We start from the raw sequence: 18656 nt of genomic DNA, 5'->3' as shown, positions 1-18656 counted from the left end.
CTGATATTTCTTCCTCCTCTACCTTGTTGAGGCTCCGTGCTGCGCTATCTTTGCCACCTGGCGTGAGGTTCCTCAGCTGCACGTCAAGGAGATCCACCAGCTGAACCATGGCCTTCACTGTGAAGGTGATGTCTCCTGCCTGAAGATTACGCTTAGTTTGTTCCGCCAACTCCCTGGCAATGACAGCAGCCGTCTCTCCAGCTTTTAGCTGAAAAAAAAAAAAAGGACAAAAACAGAAAGTAGGAGCTAATTAATTTACAAAAACTCTGCAGCTACACAAACATCCATACAATCCTCATATCTTTATTTATTTCTACTGCGGCATGCACTTATTATACCCAACCTACACACTGGAAAACATGACAAATTACAATACACAAATGTGCAGCCCCTTAAAAATGAATGCCATTTAGCCTGTACATTTTCCCCAACTGCTGCAATATTGCACGCAATTATTGTGGCGAGACGGTACTCTGATTGCACACTAGGGCCAAGATTGTATCCGGAAGCAATTATGAAATCAACTATTGAGGGAATTTCCCCAGATAGCCTTACACCTTTATGAAACTAATGGGGAGCACTGCAGCTTGGGGCAAGCAGTGTATGTGTTGCACACAGAGGGAGATCCTGTTGGAAATTCATTTTTTCTTATGTTGAAAGCTTGTGTGATTTTTGTCTCGGGATATGTTGAAAAAAGAAACGATTATTTCTGAGTATTTCTCTTTTGTTGTTGTAAATCTTTAAAAAAACCTTTACATTATATTGTTTTGCAGACCTTTCCTGTTTTTTTTCCTAACTTTACTCCTCCATTTCTTTCCCAAACATTTATTTCTGACACAGACTCTACCAATATTACCACACTTTTTTCTATCACATTACTATTTCCTCTCCAGAAACAATTCACCTGACATTCCTCGAAACAAAATCAGTCAATAAAATCTCTCCACCGAACAGCCATAGTTTAATCACAGCTTTGCAACCATAACTAAGGCTTGACAGGTTTGTTGGGCTATGAATTTCTCCACATGCTGAAGTGATGTGCATGGGCCTCCAATAAGAACAATATTTGGCATTTTAGAAAAAAAGTCTAAGAGATTGTAGGAGTATTTTAACGTAAACTGCAACTGTTAGCATATCGGGCTAGTACAGTATCTACAGTAGTTAATGAAAACATCCAAGGCCAAGAAGCACATGATGCTACAGGCTGCATTAAAATAAATGAAATTAAAATATGTTATGTGTAATATGTCCGTTTTTAAGAGGCTGTGGTGGGCTTGGTTTTGAAGCTAGCGTGAAGCTATTGGTACCATATGAAACTAGATGACCTAAGGTATCAATGGTACCATGTCATAGGCCTTCAGGAAGGGGGCTATAATACGCTCCAAAGTTTGCCTAAATTTTGGTGAGGAAAAACTAAAACTTAAGGGGCTGAATAATAATTTTGCACTTCCAATATTTCAGTTTTTATTTGCTTAAAAGGTTTCAAATATCCAATAAATTTCGTTCACTTTATAATTGTGTCCCAACGTTGTTGTAGATTCTTCGCAAAAATTACAGTTTTATATCTTTACTGTTTGAGTGCCTGAAATGTGGCAAAAGGACAAAAAGCTTCTGTGGCCAATACTTTCAATGTGCACATGTATATGTTTAATAATGCACCAGGTGAGAGGGTTCCTTGTACAATTTACAGCATTAGTTGTCTGAGAATCTCTTTCATATCGGAGCAAAATTGGTATCTTAACTAAAATATCCCTAATCCATTCAACATTTAATCAAATCGATATTGAATGGGGACATATAACACAAAAGTTTTGTAATAGTTGGTCTTGATTTTAAACAGTAAATAACTTAAAGGTGCAATCCACTTGACTAAATGCAGAACACCCTTTTGGTCTGATCTTTCAAAGGTCAGTTATGTTCACAGTTTTACTAATAGACTAGGTGCAGTAAGATGAGTCTCAAAACCGCAGTGACACCAACGAAAACAGGCCCGTACTGACTTACTCTTGCATCACCTACTATCATTGCCTGTGAGTTTATTAGTCAAGCCAATTACACTGCTTAAATTGGTCTTCACAGAGGTGTATGAAGGGAAACATGTCTTAGGAAGATGTTTTCCTCTTTTCCCTCCCTGCTCTTGTCTCTTAATAAGCTCTTGTCTCTCTCTCTCTCTCTCTCTCTCCCTCTCTCTCTCTAATGTCATTTGTTTCTCTTTTTTGTCTATATCTTCCTTTCTCATTTTGTCTACCGAACCATCTGGTAATGAGCAGTGCCACATACAGGACAATGGCTCCAGATATAAAATAAAGTGCCAGATGGGTATTCCAGATCTCTGACACGTTGATCTTCATTAAAGTCTTCTCGTCTCCACAGCGACAGACACACTGCTGAAGTCTGATTTGCTTTAAAATAACACATGCATTACTTGACTGTCACTTCCTTCTGTAGATTTTAATAGGCAATATTCTACATTAGAATCACACTATTACTGTTGAATCCACGCAAACAACACAGCAAAACAGCCTCTGTAGCAAGTTCAAAAAGACAGTGCTCTAGTTAATTTCTCCAAACAGCAGCCTGTAGTGGAGCTTTATTGCACCGTTCAAATGGTGCGGTTCTGCACAGAAATGCACCTGATAATTTCTCTCTCTTCTATTTTATTCCCCAACAGCCATTCTCCATCCAAATCTGCAAACTGCCGTTTCTTTAATGGGCTGAGCTTTGTGCTGTTGAGTAGATCATAAGTGTTATAACACGCACGCCTCAGGGCCCTATGAGTTTAAGGGAGAACATTTTCAACATTGCCTGCAATTCATAACCTGGAACCCTGATCCTCACTTGCAGTAATCTTCTCCTCTTTTGATTTGATTCTCTTACCGATTTAAACATAGGAAGCTTTATATGGGGCTTTGCATAATAACTTCCCCTTAAAGGAGAATTCCGGTCGATTTCAACACGTAGCTCTGTTTTTTGTAAATTTGGAGCAGCGAGAAAAAACGAAAACAATCGGTGTTGCCTACACCATGTTATACTCCTGCTACAGTTTGCACCCAGGAGGCTGAAACAGGGCACGTTAGAAATGTCATTACAAGGGGCCTACCCATGTGAAGTGATTCCTTCCGAGTGAACACAGTGAATCTGACTGCAGTAGATGTGAAAGAAATGCATGAAAGTTGTGCTAATTCAGCTCTATTTAGTTCCGGTGTTGATACAGCAAGAATTAGGGAGCGTCTACAAACTACAACACAGAAAAGAGATACAACAAAAATATTTATTAATTTAATGATTAAATAAGGTAGTGTTTCCAAACTTACCTCAATTATTATTAACTTGTCTCCTGCTAGTTGTACTACAGCACTTAGTTTAAAAAAATAAGCATATGCCTATTTTAGAAAATATTTTTGTATCTCTTTTCAGTGTTGTAGTTTGTAGACGGTCCTGAAGCACTCGTCTTGTTGTCTCTACACTGGAACTAAATAGAGCTGAATTAGCACAACTTTTATGCATTTCTTTCACATCTACTGCAGTCAGATTCAATGTGTTCACTCGGAAGGAATCACTTCACATGCGTAGGCACTTGTAATGACATTTCGAATATGTTAAAAAGGCTAAAAGCATGTTTAAAACGTGCCCTGTTTCAGCCTCCTGGGTGCAAACTGTAGCAGGAGGATAACACGGTGTAGGCAACACCGATTGTTTTCGTTTTTCTCGCTACTGGTCAGGTGGTAGAGCGGCCAATCGGAAGGTCGGTCGTTCGATCCCTGGCCCTGCAGTTCCATGTCAAAGTGTCCTTGCTCCTGATGCTGTGCAATCGGTGTGTGAATGTTTATCTGATGAGCAGGTTGCACCTTGTATGGCAGCCTCGTCCGTGTGTGTGTGTGTGAATGGTACCTGTACTATGTAAAAGCGCTTTGAGTAGTCGTTAAGACTAGAAAGGCGCTATATAAATGCAGTCTATTAACATTTACATTTAGAGGAGGAGAAACAAATTGTTTGTGCTTGAGAAGTATGGAATGCAAAAAAAAACTGCTGTATCCGTAGGACAGAAAGTGGTCTGGATAAGCTGTTGTTACCCACAACAGCCCATTAGACTATGGTGCTGTGGTACTGGTTATCACTCTGCCCCCATCCAACCACCCACGCCGAACACACACATACATACACACACAAGCATAACCCTTCAATTAAGTGAACCCTCCAGCTAATCCCCGGCATTAATTGACTCGTTAGAAAAGAGACAAAGACGAAAAGAGAAAACACACACAAAACTAAAGCCCTCCGAGTGAAAGCAATATATACACCCTTGATTTGCATTGTGAGCTGTGGTAACAGTGGTTACTTTAAACAGGCTAAAAGTGCCCAGTTCTGTAAAAAACAAAATCAAATTACACATCAAAATAACATTTAAACTCAGTGCCAAATTATTCATTACATCTGTATGCGTTTTTCTATGGTTGTATTTGAAGGAGAAATGTTTGATGATTCCTGATCAGAAAAGTAATACAAAAAGCACTTTTCAAACCGACTGTGATGTTACTTTAAGTAGTTCTGCTTATTATAATTGTGCAGTTTGGTACCTTCTGGCTGATGAGGTTGACCCAAGGGGAGGTACAGTTGCTAAAATCAGGTCCCTGGGGGTCCCAGTATCCCTCTGGACCCACGCACAGGTATGAGGCCACACCTAGAGAGAGAAGAAAGACAGCGGCTTAGTAAGAACAATGACATCAAATGTATTACATCCAGAGACACAACTATGTCAGTACAGAAAGAATAGCTACAGTGGCACCTGTTTAGTAACATGTCGGTCTATGTGTGTGTGTTTCTAAAAGACCTCTTGGGAGACAATCAAGCTTACCCACATTTTCTCCTTTTCTCTTACTCTTTTTTTTCCCCATTACAGAGTGATGGATTACACAATGCTTTCAGTCTTTCCAACTAATGCCCAATTCAATTCAAGCACTTTTCTTATTTTATAAAGTTGTCCAAATAAACTGCGACGTCCAAAAGAAACACAATTCTTAAGTAATTAAATTAATGGGTGTAGCAAAATGTAATTGGATGGTTTTATCTTATATGGACTGAAATGAAGTTGCTTCACTTGAGGGCAGACGCTGCCTGTATATAATCATTAAAAGTCAGACAGTGTCTGCATGTGACAGTTCAACTCCTGCATGAGAAAAATACACCAAAATAGGTGCCAATTAAGTCTGCCATAGCTGAATTCGTCACGAAAGGTCAATTAAGCTGGTTTGAGGAAACTGTCTCTGCTGACAGATACGTGATTCAGTTTTACAATATTCCATCTGGGCTTTAATATAAATACACCTCCAGACTGAGTCAAATTAGACAGCGTGACCATCATCAGTTAAGACTCTCCGACCATGCTATACCTAGCGTCAACCTTATTAATCACAATTAATACATTAAATACACTTAATCAAGAAATGGACAGTACAAACCAACAGTTTTTTGTGGACATCTGTCCAACAATACAATGATTGCAAGGTATTCAAAAACAAAGGGTGTCTTTGACTTGTTCTTCCATGTACTTCAAATAACTTGCATCTATATTTTCAGAGTAGACATCAGCAAGGCTACATGCTGACATTAAATTGCCCTTGTTGTACTTAGAGAGAGGGTGTGTTGGAGGGTGAGACGACCAGCATTAGGAGATATAAATTTTGATTGACATATAATTTCCTTCCCCAGTCCACCTCGGACAGCCTTATGTTTGATGGGTTTATAAGATAAGGGACTCAGCATTTCCTCCTATATTGTGAGGCAGGAGAAGGAGCATGGAAAAGGGAAGGAGTAAGCGAGGGAGTCGGAGGGGTGTAGGGGGAGACAGAATGACAGCAAGCGAAGTGAGGTAGATGGAAGGGGAGCTCGAGGAACTTTCAAAGAGTGGCAGAGGAAGCTCAAACAGTCGTGTTCTGCTTGGCAGTGTCGTCTGAAGAGCAGTGGCTTTGAAGAATGTGCCGAGAGGAGGTGGGGGTATGTGTTCCTCTTATCTTGCCATATGACGGCTGTTAGTGAGGTCTCGGCGGGTGCCTGTGTTGCCCATTAATGAAGCCTGTATGTATGAGTGTGTGTGTGTGTGTGTTTGTGTGTGTCAGTGTGCTGACTGATGAAATGAACAGATTTTTTTAGGCTTTGAGCCAGATTTGAGGATGAAGTGTCACTAACAAGTCTAGGGTGACTTTCTCTATTAAAAATGATGATAGGGAAGTTTCAGAAAATTCCTAAACAAAAGGCACATTCTGCAATTTCTAACACCACTGACTTGCATTACATCTTTTGGTTTTAATAATGTATTACCACCACTGAGTTGCTTTATTAATGCAACAATACGGTCTGACAGCAGAAACCTACAATATCAAGGTTCCTATGTTACCTTTCAGTTAAGTTTAAACTTTAATTTTTTTCTCACGATTCATCTCAGAATTTAAGAATTTAGGGATATCTTCAACCTTATAATATCAAAGCCTTTGACTACTTGATTAGAACTCTGATATTCTTACTTTCTGAGGTATAGCTTTCATATCTGAGCCAGCCAACATCGACTTCATCTTAATACACACTTGACTTCATTCCCTTAGGATTGATAGAAAGACAGAGCTGGACCAACATATAGAGTAACAAGTGGTCTGATGCCTGATAAACAAAGCTCTACAGCCCTTTCAAAGTGCCGAACACAAACGTGTTTAGCCACTAATTAATTACACCAGTAGTATCCTGAGAGACAGGAAATAAATATGGGCGTATCGTACTAGTTTCCATACAGATGCAATGCTAAGCTATATTTAGCCTTGCATCAGTGAGTCAGGAATAAAGAGTAAAGAGTGAGGAGGGAGGACAGGAAGCATGATGATGAGAGTTGCAGGGGGAGAGTAAACAAAAACCAGAACACACACCAGCGACCAACATCAAGGTAGGAGCCTGACAGTAACTTCCTACTAACGAGAGTATTGAGAGTATCAAAGAGTGATGAATAAAAAAATAACATGTATATTTCACAGAGTTTTTCATTCTTAAACTGAATGTTTGAGGTTTTAGACGAGTTTTTGACCTACCAACAAATAAAACATAAACAGAAAACAGTAATGCACAAATGAAAAAGTATGTGATTGTAGGTATGTAGTGAGAAGTCCAGGGTCAAGTATAAATTCTGCTTTATAAAAAAATTGCCACCCCTTACTTATTTTCATAGTTTTGGCCAAAATAATTGCTGGGAAACCTCTGACAACGCTATAACGTCAACTACAACAGTGACAACTTCAACGACAAAGAACGAGTCCAGTGGGGAGGGGAACATCAGCAGTGCTGTACTGTTGTGGTGAATAAGGAAGTGATTGGCGAAGACTTTCAATTTACTGTGGATCTACATTCCAACCCTCACTATAGGTTATGAGCTCTGGAGAGTGACTTAAAACAATGACATCCTGGATATAAGTGGCTAAAATGAGTTTCCCTCGTAGGGCAACAAGACTCACCCTATTAACTAGAGATAGATCCTAAGCACGCTAGGGTTGGGTACCGAAACCCGGTTCCACTATGGTAGTATTCGGACCGGATTAGAACGCAAATTTCGGTTCCTCATTTCAGTTCCGACTGAAATATTTTCCCTCTGTCGCTCCGGACAGCGGCAGACTCTTTTTTCTTTCTCCCTTTTACGATACGATACGATACAACTTTATTGTCAGCCAAAGGCTGAAATTCTTTGTACATCCCTGGGTAGCTCATTTAAAAATGAGCACGTACACATACATCCAAACAGTGAATGACATACACATACATCCAAAAGAGGACATACACATACATCCAAAAACATCCAAACATACACTTTTTCTGCCGAGTGGTGCACGTGCCCGCTCGCGGTGTGAAGCGCGTGTCTGCGCTATTGTCGGACACGCACTCTACAATCCCTGCTGATAGACGGCTTTTTGTACACGCTCCGAAACGGAGGTAAAAATATCCCACTTTCTCTGTAGTCGTTAGCTACCTACCGTATATGTAGGCTACTTTTAAAATGGCATATTTTCCCGCTGGGCTCACCAAAACAGACGGAAAAGCATATTAACTGACTGCACGTGATCGCTAGTAAACATTACACTTACTCTGCTAGTCTATCGTTCAGGACAAGAGCCTGTAGCCTGGTGGTGGGGGAGGCGAGACAGCCTCCCCAAATTGTCTGCCCTTTCAAACTCCTACCTGGGTGTGTACAGACCTCTTGGACACCGTCTGAGAGAGTTTTCTCCTATGCAGGACATGCCATAAGTCAGGAGAGGTGTCCTATCTTGCCAGAGAAGGCAAATATGGTCATTTTTCTGCAAAAGAACTGCTAAAGTTTGAAGCTGGTTGGCATACCAACTCAACATTTATTTTGTTGGTACTTGTTAATAGTGTAACTGTTATTTGTTAAATTATTGTAGTTATGTGTTAGGGGACTTAGGTTTACTTATTATATATTTAATTACTTTAAAATGTTAATATATTGTTTAAATCATTTTCAATTTAAAAAAAACTCCCATGAAATGCCTTTCTTTGATGTCATTTTTCAGTTTTTCAAGAATCGGTTAGGAATCGGAATTGTTTTAAAAGTACCGGTTCGGCATCGGAATCGTAAAAATCCAAACGGTACCCAACCCTGAAGCACACTTGAGAGCTATATATTCCAACTGGCTTGAAAATGCCTCGAGATCCCCCAAAGTACAGGTGGAAGGTCTGGCTTAGGAGAAGAATGTCAGAGCTTATTTAACCTGCTGCCATCATGACTTAGACCCACATTAGTTGCGAAAAATTGAAGAATGGATGGCTCTCATTCCATCTTCCAAATAACCTGGAGCTAACCTCTGGGTTTGTTTAAAACTTGATGATGCTCTGCCTGCTCATCATCCTTGCACTATCAAACTTAATTTTAGCAATGTCTGTGTTCCCAAAACTACTTGGGTTATTACTGAAAGAAAGTCTGCCCCAAACTACAAAAATAAGACTCCCTTAAAATATCTGACATTACCAAAATCTGCATTACCTGTGGTTCCAGGTGGACAGGGCATCTTGGCCACCACACCCTGCTTGGTCTTGGGCCAGGAGATGTCCATCATCACCAGGGGATTGCAGTACTCCACCCTGATGTTGGGAAGCTTGGAGGAAGGCGGCACCCTGTCTTCGTCTTCTGGGACCAAACCCTCCACCACCGTCTGGACAGGGGCCACCACTGTGGATGCGGTCTGTGGCCACTGAGCCATGGCAGTTGTTGTGGCAGGCATCTTGGTAGTGGTAGTCCTGGCAGTTGTGGATGTCACAGTAACAGTGGTTGGTCGAGTGGTGGTCCTCGTTGTCATGGTCGATGTGTCCATGTAGACCATTACAGAGGAGGACGTTTCTGGTAAAGGAGGAAAAAAAGGAAACAAAGTGAACTGACAGATTCTGGGAAAATATACAGTTGGAAAAAGGAGACTGAGAGTAAATGTCTTTCTTTTCAGTCACACTTCATTAATGTCTTGAGAGGCAAATTTATTTTGGTGCCGCTGAAAAAAAGACTGCAGTGTGCGGGGAGGGCTTCTATTCTTCCCTCGTTTCCATTTGTGTGTTGAAGAAAAGATAGTTAAAACAGGATCAATTGGAACTGGCAGGTATGATTTGCATGGGCATGCATGGTGTCTAGTTTTGGACCCCCATTGGTTATGCTAACACACACACAGACACACACACACACACACAGACACACTAGAGTGCGGATACCTGACCCGAGCCTACAGGACCTGACGGGCTGGGTTCGGACAGATATTTAGAAATTATGTTCGGGTCGGGCTCGGTCACATCAGCGTGGTAACGCATTTGTTGTAAAATGGTGCTGCGGCTCCTTTAAGAGAGCTCAATGCGCGTGTGTGTGTGTGTGTGTGTGTGGAAAGTGGGCAGAGAGATATAGAAAGAGGAAGCAGACGTGTAGATGTGACCAGAGAAGAGTTGGTGGAATAAGTTTAAGTCTTGCACACAGTACTGGTTTTCTGATCACGGTCGGAAACAAAGCAATCAGGAAAGGTTAACACGTTGAACATTTTAAATTAAACAGCTTATTAACGTGCGCTCGTTGTCCCGTGTGAGCTGATGCGCTCATCTGTTGACATTTCAAATTGCCTTCCTACAGTTGCTTAATAAAATAAAAAGCGGGCTCATACAAACGTACATGTGTCATTAGTATGAGAAAAAAATGAGATTTTTGTCGTGCTCGGCCATAAATATCTTTATGTGGCCCGATCAGCGCGCTATCACACACACACGCACACACACACACAAAAACACACAACACACACACACACACACACACACACACACACACACACAGCTGTGCAGTCCAAAAGTTGCTATTGACAGGGGCACATCTCTGCGAGTCAATAGCTTCATGCTATTTCTGGGTCAGCTGGGACAAAATGATATACCTATTTCCTGGATGTGAGTTCTCCCTGTGGTTACACTTCAGCGGGTGCTTGCTAATGACGCGGTTTGCCTGCCCTGTTGCCGTAGAGGGCAATCATAATAACACCAACACATACCGAGATGCACCCACGAACTGGCTTAGTAATCCTTCTCTTTCCACTCAAATTCATATACACCTCCTCGACTCCCTGTCATCAATCATCCCATCTACTCATCCATTCTGTCCCCTTTATATCCCTTCCTTGGGTGTGGGGTGGAAAAAAAACCCCCCCAAAAAAAAAAAACACCCTTTTTTTTAAGAAAATGTGTGTGTTTTGTTCCCCCCCACAGAGGGTCAGAGGACACACTGTGAGGTCATACCAGGATTTTTTTTTTTATGAAACTGTGTCCTATGGAATATATTTAGGAGCATTACTCTATGTTACACATTCACATTATTTTTACACAAAGATTTTTCAATAGGGGTATGATGACATTTCTATATGTCATGATCTTATTACTGTGTGTGGTTTTGCAGGAAGGCTGCTTGCTGTAGACCCTTTAAATGAGCTCCCATGGGAGAACACTTTCTCACAGACACACAATCTGGGCCTTTGCAAAAATGCAATTTGGGATAGGCGTTTTTTTTTTTTTCTTTTTTCTTGGCCTAATGCAGAGATACAATCAAAATGACAGAAGTGACAAATGGTCCCAATCTTTGTATGAGAGGGGAGCAAAACAAAATTTAATGAGGGTCGACTTTAGTTTGGCAGGTGTAATGGACATCACACATTCGGAGAGCTGAGACAACAGACATCACTGCTGAAATCCAGTTCAGCGAGATTCAATTTGCAATCGGACAATTTCTTTGCATGGTGAATTTGAAAGTGGTGAAATAAGAAAGCATAAATTAGTGCCACTGTTTGGGAATCGCGGAGGCGCCTGGAGGCTGTAATGACACAAACCAGGCCGCTATCAGCAGTCAATGCATTCAACACTTAACAGCATTCAACGACAGCCAAGGTTGATTAAATAGGTTGCCACCGCAGCAAGAGTTCCAGGCTGATTGAGTATTTGTTTTCTCTCGCTTACAAAAGAGTTTGTTGTGTTTTTAACATCCGCAGGTAGCTTGGGCACAACTGTGGAGGTGCTCCATCAGTAAAGTGGAACTATAACAAGAATCTCGCTGAATTGCAATGGGCACTAAAGGCACAAAAGGAGTGTGTCTTTTTCACTCCCAACTGCCGATAATGCAGGTTGTATAACTTCAAAATATCTCTCACAGAGAGAAAGAAAAACAAATTAGCAAAGTACACAGTTGCATGAAAAAAAAAAAAAACTTGGAGAAGATGCTATTACATGTGTGTATATGGATGCAAATGCTTCAATGAGCTAACACAAAAGCGTAGTCACGTGCTCACACACCGGCAGCCACACATCAACCAACATAAACTGACACTACCACCCATCAACAGGGCTTTAAACAAATCACATGAATGCTCAAATAGGTATTTAACATTTCCACCAGCCACAGAGACATCACCATTTACATTCTATAACGACTACTAGACATCATCATCAATCTGCGCCACGGCAACCCTTCGGCTGCAATGATCATGAAAATAGGAGGGTAAAATATCTTCAAGGACACCAGTCTATTTATTTGATTATTTATGAAAGAACTTATTTATGCATCTGTATTTGAGAAGCCATGATAACCTCAAATATGTTACCCCAACTCTTGGTAAAGGGAAGAGGCATCAATTTTAGAATAATTGAAATCAGCTGGTGGTGCATATAGTAAAGGAGACCATTATTAGAGTACCTCATGGAAATCTGATCTTGGAAATTCAGTGCTCATATTGAGGTCAGTAGAGGCCACCTTGCACAGGCTCAGATAAGCTAGTGGCTAAAAAGGTGTGCAGACAGGCCTATCAGGATAAGGGGGAAATTGTACTGGTCAGGATGGCTGATACAGGAGCAATTCTGACTGTGAAAGACTTTTGCTGAGAGTTTTTGTTGCTTATGGTTCCCAAAATGCACAGGAACATGTGATGCAGTAACCATAGTTTCATAGGAAGACATGCTAATAAATAAGACACCAGCTTATATACATCTTTTGTACATATAATTTAAAATAAACTATATAAACAATTTGTACTTGTGTTTTGATATTAGGCTGTGTTTTTGATTTTGATCGATTCCCTGCAGTATTCTTTGTTCATGGTGATTTTCGTTGTGTACTGCTGTATGTATGTATGTATATATGTATGTATGTATCATAACCTACCTACCTATCTACCTACCTACCTACCTACCTAACTACCTACGTCATCAGGTTTTAAGTTTTTTATACACAAATATCAGTGTAATCCAGTAGCTGAATAGGTTTAAAGTGAGATTAAGTACCATTTGAAAGATAAATTGGCACATTCTTCCTCATACAAATGAAAACCACTATTCATGCATAATAAAGCGCACTATTGCTCAGTTCAGTAAACTCAGGGGTTTGGTGCTATTATACAGCTTTTCTTGGTCTGGTGACCAATAGCTTATGGTGGCAAATCACATTGCATAGATTTTAACAGATATTTCTGAGTTAGATTGTTGACTTTATGACTCCTCTTGTACACTAGCCTATATCTAAACATGTTTTAACACAAAGAAGTAAACACACCATACCCTACCAGGAGACATAGGCCTATTTGCTGCTTCGGGACCCATTCCACAACGCAAGCGTTAGACAGACTACAGAACATTGGCTCACTGAAATGCTTAAGATTATTATAAATTTGGTGCTTTCATGCAACCTGACTCTTGCTAACAGAATGGGACCACAAGTTACAAACGGTATCGTTTTTTGTTTTTTTTGATACCGGTGCTAAATCGATACTTTTAAAACGGTGCCGGTGCCTAAACGGTGCCTGAACCGGTGCCTGAACCGGTACTTTTCAATAAAGTAAAAAAAAAAAAATGAAGAAAAAAAAGAAGGGTAGTAAACAACAGTCAGTGACTTGTTTATTGCTAAGGCCATGGTCAAAATTAAAGATTTAATAATAATGTAATAACTATAACAATAACTTATTTCACCAGTAAATTCAGCTGTTGAACCCCAGATGGGAAAAGGGTATTTTACAATTACTGTGAATGCACCACGAGGCTACCTGTTTTAAGTGAACGCTGTGTCTGTGTTGTTTAATTCCGACAACGACAGCTGCAAGTGAACGCGCCGTCTGTGTGGTTTAATTCCGACCATATAAACATACTGTATATCTATGAATTGCGACAACGGCAGCTGCTGCGGCTGCAGAGCAGACTGTTACATCCCGCTGTTGAAGTCCTCCACAGTGAAATACAGTCACACTTTACACTGTTTAACGTTAGCTGTCAGCATTTTACCGGTGTTTAATCCAGCTGCTAGCTAAAGGTAGGCTAACGTTACATGCTGTCAGGTGTAGTGTAAAGTCAAGCACCGAAATGAGGCACCGAAACTTTCATTCTTATTCGGTCTCGTTACTACCGTTTACGTCGGCACCGGTTCCCTATTGGCACCGCATTTCGGTACCCAATCCTAACAAACATATTCCTGGTGTAGTAAGTTGTGTCTTACATTTGTGATAAAAAAACATTTAAATATTTACAGACCAAGCACAGCTTTAGTGCTAAGCCCCTTAGTGCACAGCGATGAGCAACGGTGCTTTTCATTGCTTATGAACTTTTCATTTCTAAGAAAAAGAATGTGCCGTTTCTTCTTTTAAATGTTATACACTCTTGCTTTAAAGTTTCTAATAAGTAATATGTTCATGATTATGATTATACCAAGACAAATATCCAGCTATCGTAGCTCTATTTCAAAGATAATGAGATAATTTCAGTTTACCAATCCTTTGTAAATAATACTAATGCAAGTTATCACAGCACCTTCTTTAATGCTGGGTGATATGACAGTACAGAGAAATATGGCTTGAGGAAATTGCCATCACAGCATGAGGTTAATCAAAGTCACCAGGAACCATGTCTAGAATGTAATTCCATACTTTCACATGATCCCGTTGAGCCCACTGCTGAATTATTTTTCAACACGCAGCATGTTAAATACGCCCACAAAGACACACACACACACACACACGAGATGGAGAGCATGAGTGGAAACGAAGAAAGTGTCCTTGAGCAAACTTGTATATCTTTTCCATGAGATGAGCACAAAAAAATAAAAGTAAAGCCGGCCCAGCAGCAGACAGCAGCCACAGTCTGCAGGCATTATCGCCTTGGAGACAACACAAGGGCATTTTGTTTTGCTTTGCCAGCTTTCCCATTCTCTCCAAAGGGATGAAGAGAGGAAAAAAAACCTCAAGAGCACCAACGAGGTGAACGCGGTGAACAAGACTTTGCTATGCCCCGATTGACTCGTGAGTAACCGAACAGGCAGATTTCAACGCCTGAAGCATTTTTGGAGCTTTACAAAACAAAACTGTTGACTACAAAGACATGGAAATGTGACTAAGATGGGAGTAATCTTCTCTTACTCTTATGTACTTCTTATTCCCATGTCTACATAACAAGTACTACCTCTTTGCAATATTTTTAATTAAAATTGAGTCATCAGATGTGTTAAGGTATTGCACAATGATTTACAAGTTTAAGAGGTAACACTTTACTTGAAGGTATCTACATAGGAGTGACATAACATTGTCATAACAAAGTCATGACACATGATCCCTAACCCTAACTTGTCATGACAAAAACCGAATGACACTTAGTAACAGAAGCGTTATGTCATAAACGTTTATGACTTGTTTATAATGTTTATGACACGTTCATGACAGTGTCACTCTTACGTAGATACCTTCAAGTAAAGTGTAACCGTTTAAGAATATAATTCAATAAAATAGCCTCAAACCTCAAAGTAATTTATCTTTTGTATATTTAAGACTCAATGCATTTTTGAAGGCATACCAAAGTTGATTAAAATGTATTAATACTAACAGCCAGCTATTAGACATTCATGATTGTTAAGCTAAGGGCTTAAGAATGTTCCTACACCTAAACGGGCAACCTTTAGTGAGCCCGTCTGTGGGCACTTCAGCTTCCTCTCATTGATGCACCAATTCCACTCATCATTTACGCTCCGCTTTTATTGCACAAAATCCCCTTCACCAAACGCATGAAGTCTGTTTCCACCACACACCGAGCTCTGTGCTTAATTTCAAAGCATTCATTTCTAACTAATTAGCCTCTCTTTTTGTATCCCAGGGCTCATGGCTTTCACAATTAGATAAGCCCGCTCTACTTCTCTTCGGGCAAAAAAACTGTTATGTTACTATGAAATGAATCCGGTTCATATGACTTGCCATTTCTGCACTGAGAGCGGACTTGTCAGCTCTGAGAAAATTCTGCAGACTCAAGATCAAAAGAGGTGCAAAGGGCTTTCGGGGGTAAAAAATGAAACTAGCATCAGACGGTAAAGTGACTCTTCCAAACTCATGCTGAACCCAATTACCTCCTAATTTCAGTATTTGAACCTTTATGCATTGTTACATCTTCAGTAGGCACTTTCACAGACTGTAGAAAATATTGGACAGTCTTAGTGCGATGTCAGCCATTAACTTTCTACTAGCCTGTTTAAAGCCTGCAAAATGGGATTTCTGGGTGCTGGGACATGTATTTTTAGAGTGAAGCATATTTGAAGCCTAACATTAAAATATGTGTCCCAATGTGACCCTAACCTTACAGGACAAAAGCAGAGAGAACTGGAGAAAAACATTTCATTTTCAGCCATCAGCTTATCCAGCATTAATTTGACGTCATAACGTTACATTTCGTCTATGATGAGAAACATCCATACACAAAAATAAGTAACATCATCTATTTGAAGCAATCTCACAAAATCAGTTCCTGCTTCATTATGGCATAATTCACTAAGCTCCAAGCTTATCAATTCCCTAATGTTAATGTCATATGATCCTACCAAAATGCTACATGTATCCTTGTGTGCTGAGGAAAATGGTTGGCAAATAAAATGATACAAGTCCTGTCATTTCATGGAGCCTTTTGTGGCAGGCCTACAAATCCATCAGAGAGTTCAACTGGGATGTCGGGGAGGTGGGTGGGGGGAGGACAGTGGGGGTGGTGTGCGGTAAATTATACAGCCAGACATCCGGTAATGCTTCGATATCATCTGACATGATGAGAACAGTAATGGATGGGAGCTATGCATTGTTTGGCAATTCATTTCTCATTCCGAAGCTCTCTTCTTGGGACTTGAGAGGGCATCTATGGAGGTCACAGAGCGCTGGGAGAAGCGTATGCCCTGGGCTGATATATATGCACACATGGACACAGGCCCAGAGAGACACTCTCAGTGTTTGAGTTAAATGACGGAGGAGACGTGAGCAAAGCATGCTTGCATATGCACTACAGTGAGCTACTGTATGGTGAGTTCACTACACAGATTAGGCAGTAAATTCATTCAATTGCTGTTTTTTGATGCACATTGTGCATCTACACATTCACTAATAATATAGTACATATAGTACTGAAATGGTTTGTATTAAAAACTCAGTCCACAGAAATTTATATTTAGGAACATATTTTCTAAGGTAAACAGATGAATGTTGGATTAATTAAATTTTTTCTTAGAGCTGAAACTTCTTCTCTCAGGTTACTGACAAAGCCAAACATCGTCAAACGTACCAGGGAAAGCAAAAGGAGCAAAGAGTAGTGTGAGCACATAAGCAGAGGAGATTTCAGACTCACTTAGAGGAAAAGCACTCTCCTCCAAGATCTCACCATTTGCCGAAAAAAAAAAAAACTTGAGTAAGGCTTTTCAAAAGACTGTCAACCAAAAGTAGCATGAGCCAAATGGATAGGGCAAAGCTGTGCAGAGGAACTATGACACTGGTGATAAAGAGAGTTAAAGATGCTACGGAGGCCTCCTATCAGATTTACATGGCTGATTGGCCAAACTAAAATCACTTTGAGCTTGTGTGTCACCAAGCCTGTTAAATTTATTGTGGCTAATGTTTGGCACCCTAGAGAAAACCGGTACACACACATCAGGAGTAGAGTGGAGAAAGAACAGGGTGGAGGAGAACAGAGCTGATCGGCTACGGGAGGATAGCTGGGGTGAAACACCTTGTGTGTTTAAATCAAAAAGTGAAAACAAATTGTGAGGAAGCAAGAATTGTATAATTTTTTTAGCTCTACAAACACTAAGTCAAATTGGTCGTTTTGGTCTTAGTCGACTAAGATTTCTTTAGTCGATTAGTCATTTTTTTATACTTTTTAATGCTGAATAAATATACATCCAAGAAAATGATGAGCACATCGCTGGTAAACATTTAAAATATTTTAAAATGGTGCTTGTGCAAAATTGTTCGTGGAGAAACTCTGTTTTACAGATCTGTCGATTAAATCAACTAATCAATTAGTCAACAATATCTTATGAGTGTTAGTCGACTAATTTCTTAAAGTGATGGTTCGGAGTAATTTCACCCTAGGGTCCTTTGCACCATGACGTCGAGCCAAACACCCCCCCCCCCAGAAGCTTTTTTCACCTGGGTCTAACATTGGGAGAGTTAGCGTAGAGTAGCGTTATCAGCTGAATAGCTTAGCGCAGGGGCTAATGGACCCACGTTTGTATCTCGTAAATGACCCCACTAATAATGCCCGAAATGATACCAAACGTCTACATTAGTACATATAGGTTATGTACTTATAAAACGATGGATTGGAAAGTTTGTAACTACACCAGAAGTTTATGAACACTTGCCTGCTCTCTTCAACTCTCTGTTGCTGCTGCCGCTACCTGCAGTTAGACGAGTGCTTAGGTCCGTCTACAAATTACTACACCGAAAAGAGATACAACAAAAATATTTATTAATTTAATGATTAAATAAGGTAATGTCTCCAAACTTACCTCAATTATTACTTGTCTCCTGCTAGTTATACTACAGCACTTACTTTAAAAAAAAAGTTCAAGTAAAAAATATTTTTGTTACATCTCTTTTCGGTGTTGTAATTTGTAGACGGCCCTAAACACTCGTCTTACAGCAGCAACAACAACAGCAGAGAGCAGAAGCCAGCAGGCAAGTGTTATTTACATAAACTTCTGGTGTACTTACAAACTTTCCAATCCATTGTTTTATGAGTACATAACCTATTTGTACTACTGTAGAAGTTTGGTATCATTTCGGGCATTATTAGTGGGGTCATTTACGAGATACAAACGTGGGTCC

General features: G+C 40.2%; 1 protein-coding gene across 30 annotated transcripts in view; it reads right to left on the bottom strand.

Moving 5' to 3' along the window:
• Positions 1-18656, bottom strand: part of LOC120573639 (adhesion G protein-coupled receptor L3-like) — a 224866-nt gene that overhangs the window by 58416 nt on the left and 147794 nt on the right. For all 30 annotated transcript variants that reach the window (XM_039823490.1, XM_039823508.1, XM_039823510.1 and 27 more), the window contains 3 exons: positions 9032-9385; positions 4578-4681; positions 23-208 (listed from right to left, as the gene is read on the bottom strand). In XM_039823490.1, the coding sequence (XP_039679424.1) occupies positions 23-208; positions 4578-4681; positions 9032-9385 (644 nt within the window). The remainder of the gene's footprint in view (positions 1-22; positions 209-4577; positions 4682-9031; positions 9386-18656) is intronic.

The sequence above is a fragment of the Perca fluviatilis genome, chromosome 14, assembly GCF_010015445.1.
Source record: "Perca fluviatilis chromosome 14, GENO_Pfluv_1.0, whole genome shotgun sequence".
Classification (NCBI taxonomy): Eukaryota; Metazoa; Chordata; class Actinopteri; order Perciformes; family Percidae; genus Perca; species Perca fluviatilis.
Note: the sequence above shows the minus strand (reverse complement) of the source record. Positions and strands in the feature narration are given on the sequence as shown.